Here is a 9,663-nt window from a genome sequence, read left to right as displayed (position 1 = left end):
AAACTGGCCATCAGAGAAATGCAAATCAAATCCGCAATGAGATATCATCTCACACCAGTTAGAATAGCGATCATTAAAAAGTCAGGAAACAACTGGTGCTGGAGAGGTAGTGGACAAATAGGAACACTTTTACACTGTTGGTGGGACTGTAAACTAGTTCAACGGTAGTGGAAGATAGTGTGGCGAATCCTCAAGGATCTCGAAATAGAAATACCGTTTGACCCAGCCATCCCATTGCTGGGTATATATACCCATAGGATTAGAAATCATGCTGCTAAAAGGACACACGCAGACGTATGTTTATTGCGGCACCATTCACAGTAGCAAAGACTTGGAACCAACCCAGATGTCCATCAATGATAGACTGGATTAAGAAAATGTGGCACAAATACACCATGGAATACTATGCAGCCATGAAAAAGCATGAGTTCATCCCCTTTGGAGGGACACGGATGAAGATGGAAACCATCATTCTTAGCAAACTATCGCAAGGACAAAAAAAGCAAACACCGCATGTTCTCATTCATAGGTGGGAATTGAAGTATGAGAACGCTTGGACACAGAAAGGGGAACATCACACACCGGGGCCTGTCATGGGCGGGGGGAGGGGGAGGGATAGCATTAAGAGATATACCTAATGTAAATGACTAGTGAATGGGTGCAACACACCAACCAGGTGAATCTTGGAAGGCAAAAGCTACTGAATTTAGCGAATTTGTGGAGGCATTCCCAGAAATCAGCCAGGTGAAGTATCACACAACCGAAGACTGCACAACTCCTCTAAGGCAGCACGATGCGGCAAACCCAGACGGCCACTCTTCTCACCCCTCCTCCGTTGGCTGTTCTGGGTAACGAGGTTCAAAAGTCACCTAGGCAACTGCCAAAATAGCTGAAATGGAGTAAGGGCTTCAGGCTGGTGACTAGCAGAGGTCCACCTGACCCCCGTAAGCTGCTGAACAAGAAGGGCTGCCAGAAATGTCCCCCTAGGGAATTTGGTGGAGACGAAGACCCGCTCACTGGACAAGGGTTCCTCCCAGGAGACGCCCGAGCGGAAGAAACGGGCTGTGAGCCACGCCCTTTCACCCTCCGCTACCCCGCCCTGGGCTGGTGAAGGTGCGCGTAAGGATGAGGACTACTGAGCCCTGAAGAAATAAATCCTTCCCCTTTGACCCCAAGGAGGATTGCCTGTGAGGATCTTCAACGAGTCTACCCGTGTCTAGACACGGGAGCAGGTCTGTCCGGCACAGCACCTCCCTCAAGGAGGAGAAGAGTGAGGAGAAAGGAAACTCAAGTCTGACCATTCTGTCCTGGGAGAGAAGAGGAGGATCTCATCTCTCATCTGTCCAAGCAAGGCAAGGAGACTTTCTCTCATCTTTCCAAGCAAGGCAAGGAGACTTTGTATAATTAGGAAACAAGAAGAATTTAGAAGGAACGAAAGCAGCCCGTAAGGTGCATTCCTAAGGACTGCCCATTGAAACTGACACAATTGCCCTTGTTTGATGAGAGGAATGAGCAGAGCACTGAGGTGGTGAACAGGGATCTAGTGAGACTTTCCCAGCATGTTTCTACCAAAGCTTTCTCTAAGCTTCTCGGAACACTCTCCTAATAAGCAGATGTTTGGCCCTTCAGAAAGTCAACAAGCAAAATGCCTTGAGTGTCCCAAAACACTGATGCCATGATGTTGGCTCCTGACTGGCCTCCTTTTCCTTTGACTGGACCACTGCCACCTCTCGGTAGCCGTCGCTTTGATGATGCTTTGCCTTCGAGGTCATATTGGTAAAGCCATGTTCCAACTTCCGGTTACAATTTGTCAGAGGGATGCGTCAGGATCGTGATCCCTCCTGTTTAAAATTTCCACTGATAGCTCTCGTCGTAACTGCAGCTGATCTGGGCACAGTGGTTTTCACAGCCACTGCAGGATTCATCTCCCACATCTTCTCACCTCTTCTTGAAACAAGCTATACATTCGTAAAGAGTTCATTTCTTTGGGGTAGTGTCCTTAGAAGCTTTTGTGAAAACATCAATGATTTCTTCATTCTTCCACCCAAGCTTCACCAGAAATTTGATGTTTGCTCTTGCTGCAATTTTCGTGGAATTCATGTTGCTCTGATAGGAGTCCTTTTCAGTGGATGTCTCATCCTTCTCAGTGCCTCAAACTCGATCTAGTTCAGAAAGGTTATAAGAAGTTCGGACAAGTTTATTTGAGTGCAAACCAGTGGAAACCCATGCATAGTTTCTTCACCATGTGCATTTTCTATGAACCTTTTGAAGAACCCCTGTGTTGAACATTGCCCAAGTCGTGGGAGAGAAGTGGGTGCGGTCCACTTCCTGTCCTCAATTTGCCCGCAGCGGAGGAGTGCAGAGAGCAGGGAAACGCAACCCCAGAGAGATCCTGCCCTGCAGCATGCAGCAGACTGCTGGCCCAGTCCTGGCTCCATGGGGTGCTGTGTGGGCCCAAGCAAGTTGACCAAACTCCCTGACGCTGAAATGAATCCTAGGTGGCCCAATTCCAGTAGCCATTATAGGACTGCCCTGCAGGGACAGTTAATTAACTCAGGAAAAGCAACCTAGCTCCAAGGTTAGCAACCAGGAGTTCCAGTTGATTCCATTAGTGCACCCCTCGAGGCATTCCCAAGCTGGAGTCTGGTGGAAGATGAGGCTCAGTGTGATTGGATGGAAGCAGCAACCTATCAAGGAGAAGTCCCACCCACTCTGCCCTGTGCGTCTATAAAGGCGACGGGTGGCGGCCGCGGCACTCATTGAAGCCGCCAGTTGGGAGAGGAGCAGAGCCAGGCCGGTGCTCCCGAAGGCAGCAAGATGTTGCGAGCCACAGCTCCCTGCTGGTTCCCACCTGGATACCCAGAAGCTAAGAAGGTGGCCGAGGAGGCGGCCCTGGAGGCAAGAAGCCGCCAGTTGGGAGCGGAGCAGAGCCAGGCCGGTGCTCCCGAAGGCAGCAAGATGTTGCGAGCCACAGCTCCCTGCTGGTTCCCACCTGGATACCCAGAAGCTAAGAAGGTGGCCGAGGAGGCGGCCCTGGATGCAAGAAGCCGCCAGTTGGGAGCGGAGCAGAGCCAGGCCGGTGCTCCCGAAGGCAGCAAGATGTTGCGAGCCACAGCTCCCTGCTGGTTCCCACCTGGATACCCAGAAGCTAAGAAGGTGGCCGAGGAGGCGGCCCTCGAGGCTCCAGAATTCCCCCTGCCCTCTCATCAGCCTGCCCAGAGCTTCGGGCTCCGGGTGCCCCAGATGCACAACCAGGCCTCCGCATTTGTGGACATCCAGGCGGAGCCCCAGAACAGGGGTCCGGCGGTGCCCCCAGCGTGTCCCAAGGTGGTGACGGAGGCGTGCTACTTCCCTGCACAGAGGGGATCGGCCTGCTGCTTGCCAGCCGCCCCAAGGCTGACAGAGAGGCCCTCGGGAGTCCGCATCTCAGCCCCCAGGAAGAGGAAGACGATCGCCCAGTCTTCCAGCCCTTGCTTGGTCACAGGTTGCACAGATGCCAAGAGAACCCGCATGGCCAGCAGCAGCCAACGCTCCAGTGGCTCCAAGGTCGGCAGACAGCCAGGGAAGACGCGCAACAGGTCAGGGATGGCATGCAAGACCACCACCACCATCAGCTCTAAGCGAATCGTCCGTCGTCCATCCTTACCGAGTTTGAAGAAACCTATTGTCCTCCGAAGGTCTGGGTGCCAAGTCCCCACCGTCCTCCGCCGAGGCTATCTCCAACTGTTCACCGAAGAGTGTCTCAAGTTCTGCGCCTCCAAGCAGGAGGCCGAGGAGAAGGCGCTGAACGAGGAGAAGGTGGCCTACGACTGCAGCCCCAACAAGAACAGGTACCTGAACGTGGTCCTGAACACCCTCAAGAGACTGAAGGGCCTGACCCCCAGCTCCATGCCGGGCCTCAGCAGGGCCGCCCTGTACAGCCGCCTCCAGGAGTTCCTGCTCAGCCAGGACCAGCTCGAGGAGAACGGCTACCCCTTCCCGCACCCCGAGCGGCCCGGAGGCGCCGTCCTCTTCACTGGCCAGGGGAAGGGGCCCGGCGACTCCTCCTGCAGGGTCTGCTGCCGTTGTGGCACCGAGTACCTGGTGTCCTCCTCGGGCCGCTGTGTACGCGACCAGTTGTGTTATTATCACTGGGGGCGGGTCCGCTCGAGCCAGGTGGCTGGAGGCCGGGTTAGCCAGTACACCTGCTGTGCAGCTGCTCCTGGCTCTGTGGGCTGCCAGGTGGCAAAGCAGCACGTGCGGGACGGCCGCAAGGACAGCCTCGATGGCTTCGTGGAGACCTTCAAGAAAGAGTTGTCCAGAGACGCTTATCCAGGAATCTACGCCTTGGACTGTGAGATGTGCTACACCACGCATGGCCTAGAGCTGACCCGCGTCACCGTGGTGGACGCCGACATGCGAGTGGTGTACGACACCTTCGTCAAGCCCGACAACGAGATCGTGGACTACAACACCAGGTTTTCCGGAGTCACCGAGGCCGACGTCGCCAAGACGAGCATCACCTTGCCCCAAGTGCAAGCCATCCTGCTGAGCTTTTTCAGCGCCCAAACCATCCTCATCGGGCACAGCCTGGAGAGCGATCTGCTGGCCCTGAAGCTCATCCACAGCACCGTGGTGGACACGGCCGTGCTCTTCCCGCACTACCTGGGTTTCCCCTACAAGCGTTCCCTCAGGAATCTCGCGGCCGACTACCTGGGACAGATCATCCAGGACAGCCAGGACGGCCACAACTCCAGCGAGGACGCAAACGCCTGCCTGCAGCTGGTGATGTGGAAGGTCCGACAGCGCGCCCAGATCCAGCCACGCCACCGGTCCGCCTCTCCCGCCGCCCTGGCCTGTCCTTGGCCCCAGGCCCCTTCCACAACCGCCATCAGTCCTGAGAGCTCACCCTGTCCACCTCGCCGCAAGGCCAAAGAAACCGGAGCAGTCGACGGCAGGAGAGGGCAAAAAGCCAAGAGTAACCCCAACCGGCCACTCCCAGTCCCCCGGAATCCCTGCCGCGGACCCTCGGGCCTGTCCCCATCCCTCTGCCCTTCCCAGACCTCTGTCCTTCCACTAATCGCCTCCCGCAGCACCGAGCCGCCACTCCCAGTCCCCCGAGTCCCTGCCGCGCCCCCTCGCGCCTGTCCACATCCCTCTGCCCATCCGAGACCTCTGTCCTTACACCACTAGCCACCCCACGTGGGACTTCCATGGCCTCTGAGTACAAGGCCAGCCCCCCGGCCCACCAGCTTTCTGAATGTGTGCTTACCTGTTTTTCTCGAGAGGCACCACAGTGAGGTGGGTGAAGCACTTAGGCTCTGGAGTTAGATATCTGGGTTCAAGGCCAAATTCCACCACTTACTAGGTTTCTAATATTGCACAGATAATGTCTTTGCGCTTCTACCTTTTGATCTTTAAAGTGTGATCAAAAGAGACTTAGACTCCCACATCATAATCATGGGAAACTTTAACAGCCCTCTGTAAACATTAGACAGACCAACGAGACAGAAATCTAAAAAGGATATCCAGGAATTGAACTCAGCTCTGCACCAAGCGGACCTAGGAGACATCTACAGAACGCTCCACCCCAAATCCACAGAATATACATGCTTCTCAGCACCACATCACACTTATTTCCACATTGACCACATAGTTGGAAGTAAAGCACTCCTCAGTAAATGTAAAATAACAGAAATTACTACAAACGGTCTCTCAGACCACATTGCAATCAAAGTAGACCTCAGGATAAAGAAACTCACTCAAAACCGCTCAACTGCATGGAAACCGGACACCCTGCTCCTTAATGAGTACTGGGTACATAACGAAATGAAGGGAGAAAGAAAGATATTCTCTGAAACCAATGAAAACAAAGGCACAACATACCAGAATCTCTGCGTCACATTTAAAGCAGTGTGTAGAGGGAAATTTATAGCACTAATTGCCCACGAGAGAAAGCAGGAAAAATCAAAAATGCATACCCTAACATCACCATTAAAAGAATGAGAGAAGCAAGAGCAAACACATTCAAAAACTAGCAGAAGGCAAGAAATAACTAAGATCCGAGCAGAACTGATGGAGATAGAGACACAATAAACCCTTCAACAAATCAATGAATCCAGGAGCGGGTTTTTTGCAGTGATCAACAAAATTGATAGAGCACTAGCAAGACTAAGAAAGAAGAAAAGAAAGAAGAATCAAACAGATGCAGTAAAAAATGATAAAGGGGATATCACCACCGATCCCACAGAAATACAAACTACCATCAGACAATACTATCAGCACCTCTAAGCTAATGAACTAGAAAATCTAGAAGAAATGGATAAATTCCTGGACGCATACAACCTCCCCAGAGTAAACCAGGAAGAAGTTGAATGCCTGAGTAGACCACTAACAGGCTCTGAAATTGAGGCAATAATTAACAGCCTATCAAGTAATAAAACTCCAGGACCAGACGGATTCACAGCCGAATTCTACCAGAAGGACAAGGAGGAGCTGGTACCATGCCTTCTGAAACTATTCCAATCAACAGAAAAAGAGGGAATCCTCCCTCACTCATTTCATGAGGCCGGCATCATCCTGATCCCAAAGCCTGAGAGAGACACAACCCAAAAAGAGAATTTTAGGCCTATGTCCCTGAGGAACATCGATGGGAAAATCCTCCATAAAATACTGGAAAACCGAATCCAGCAGCACATCAAAGAGCTTATCCATCATGATGAAGTGGGCTTCATCCCTGACATGCAAGGCTGGTCCAACATATGCAAAACAATAAACATAATCCAGCGTATAATCAGGACCAAAGACAGAAACCACGTGATTATCTCAACAGATGCAGAAAAGGCCTTCGACAAAATTCAACAGCCCTTCATGCCAAAAACTCTCAATAAATTAGGTATTGATGGGACATCTCCCAAAATAATACGGGCTATTTAGGGCAAACCCACAGCCAATATCATACTGAATGGGCAAAAAGTGGAAGCATTCCCTTTGCAAACTGCCACAAGACAGGGATGCCCTCTCTCACCACTCCTATTCAACATAGTGTTGGAACTTCTGCCCAGGGCAATCAGGCAGGAGAAAGAAATAAAGAGAAATCAATTAGGAAAAGAGGAAGTCAAATTGTCCCTGTTTGCAGATGACATGATTGAATATTTAGAAAACCCCATCGTCTCAGTCCAAAATCTCCTTAAGCTGATAAGCAACTTCAGCAAAGTCTCAGGATACAAAATCGAGGAGCAAAAATCACAAGCATTCTTATACACCAATAAGAGGCAAACAGAGAGCCAAATCATGAGTGAGCTCCCATTCACAATTGCTTCAAAGAGAATAAAATGCCTAGGAATCCAACTAACAAGGGATGTGAAGGACCTCTTCAAGGAGAACTACAAAGCATTGCTCCACGAACTAAAAGAGGAGACAAACAAATGGAAGAATATTCCACCATCACGGATTGGAAGAATCAATATCGTGAAAATGGCCATACTGCCCAAGGTAAATTATAGATTCAATGCCATCCCCATCAAACTACCAATGACTTTCTTCACAGAACTGGAAAAAACTGCTTTAAAGCTCATATGGAACCACAAAACGGCCCCCACTGCCAACATAATCCTAAGCCAAAAGAACAAAGATGGAGGCATCAAGCTGTCCGACTTCAAGCTACAGTAGAAGGCTACAGTAACCAAAGAGCATGCTATCGGTTGCCGTTTTGGTTACCGTAGACCAATGGAACAGAATAGAGCCCTCAGAAATAATACGACACATCTACAACCATCTGATCTTTGACAAACCTGACAAAAACAAGAAATGGGGAAAGGATTCCCTATTTAAAAAAATGGTGCTGGGAAAACAGGCTAGCCATATGTCGAAAGCTGAAATCGGATCCCTTCCTTACACCTTGTACAAAAATTAATTCAAGACAGATGAAAGACTTAAATGTTAGATCTTAAACCATACAAACCCTAGGAGAAAACCCAGCCAATACCATTGAGGACAAAGGCATGGGCAAGGACCTCATGTCTAAAACGCCAAAAGCAATGGCAACGAAAGCCAACATTGACAAACAGCATCTAATTACACTAAAGACGTTCTGCATAGCTAAAGAAACTCCCATGAGAGTGAACAGGCATCCTGCAGAAAGGGAGAAAATTTTTGCAATCTACTCATCTGACAAAAGGCTAATATCCAGAATCTACTAAGACCTCAAACAGAGTTACAAGAAAAACCAAACAAGCCCATCAACAAGTGGGGGAAGGATATGAAGAGACACTTCTCAAAAGAAGACATTTATGCAGCCAACAGACACATGAAAAAATGCTCATCAAAACTGGCCATCAGAGAAATGCAAATCAAATCCGCAATGAGATATCATCTCACACCAGTTAGAATAGCGATCATTAAAAAGTCAGGAAACAACTGGTGCTGGAGAGGTAGTGGACAAATAGGAACACTTTTACACTGTTGGTGGGACTGTAAACTAGTTCAACGGTAGTGGAAGATAGTGTGGCGAATCCTCAAGGATCTCGAAATAGAAATACCGTTTGACCCAGCCATCCCATTGCTGGGTATATATACCCATAGGATTAGAAATCATGCTGCTAAAAGGACACACGCAGACGTATGTTTATTGCGGCACCATTCACAGTAGCAAAGACTTGGAACCAACCCAGATGTCCATCAATGATAGACTGGATTAAGAAAATGTGGCACAAATACACCATGGAATACTATGCAGCCATGAAAAAGCATGAGTTCATCCCCTTTGGAGGGACACGGATGAAGATGGAAACCATCATTCTTAGCAAACTATCGCAAGGACAAAAAAAGCAAACACCGCATGTTCTCATTCATAGGTGGGAATTGAAGTATGAGAACGCTTGGACACAGAAAGGGGAACATCACACACCGGGGCCTGTCATGGGCGGGGGGAGGGGGAGGGATAGCATTAAGAGATATACCTAATGTAAATGACTAGTGAATGGGTGCAACACACCAACCAGGTGAATCTTGGAAGGCAAAAGCTACTGAATTTAGCGAATTTGTGGAGGCATTCCCAGAAATCAGCCAGGTGAAGTATCACACAACCGAAGACTGCACAACTCCTCTAAGGCAGCACGATGCGGCAAACCCAGACGGCCACTCTTCTCACCCCTCCTCCGTTGGCTGTTCTGGGTAACGAGGTTCAAAAGTCACCTAGGCAACTGCCAAAATAGCTGAAATGGAGTAAGGGCTTCAGGCTGGTGACTAGCAGAGGTCCACCTGACCCCCGTAAGCTGCTGAACAAGAAGGGCTGCCAGAAATGTCCCCCTAGGGAATTTGGTGGAGACGAAGACCCGCTCACTGGACAAGGGTTCCTCCCAGGAGACGCCCGAGCGGAAGAAACGGGCTGTGAGCCACGCCCTTTCACCCTCCGCTACCCCGCCCTGGGCTGGTGAAGGTGCGCGTAAGGATGAGGACTACTGAGCCCTGAAGAAATAAATCCTTCCCCTTTGACCCCAAGGAGGATTGCCTGTGAGGATCTTCAACGAGTCTACCCGTGTCTAGACACGGGAGCAGGTCTGTCCGGCACAGCACCTCCCTCAAGGAGGAGAAGAGTGAGGAGAAAGGAAACTCAAGTCTGACCATTCTGTCCTGGGAGAGAAGAGGAGGATCTCATCTCTCATCTGTCCAAGCAAGGCAAGG

General features: G+C 50.3%; 1 protein-coding gene across 1 annotated transcript; it reads left to right on the top strand.

Annotated features, from left to right (window-relative positions):
* Positions 1 to 3,600: 3,600 nt before the first annotated feature.
* Positions 3,601 to 5,172, top strand: LOC134730916 (exonuclease GOR-like; the record flags this gene model as incomplete). Its single annotated transcript, XM_063606590.1, has 1 exon — positions 3,601 to 5,172. A coding segment is annotated over one exon (1,572 nt), but the record flags the coding sequence as incomplete, so codon positions are not given.
* Positions 5,173 to 9,663: the final 4,491 nt, after the last annotated feature.

The sequence above is a fragment of the Pan paniscus genome, chromosome 7 (genome assembly GCF_029289425.2).
Source record: "Pan paniscus chromosome 7, NHGRI_mPanPan1-v2.0_pri, whole genome shotgun sequence".
NCBI classification, from domain to species: Eukaryota; Metazoa; Chordata; class Mammalia; order Primates; family Hominidae; genus Pan; species Pan paniscus.
Note: the sequence above shows the minus strand (reverse complement) of the source record. Positions and strands in the feature narration are given on the sequence as shown.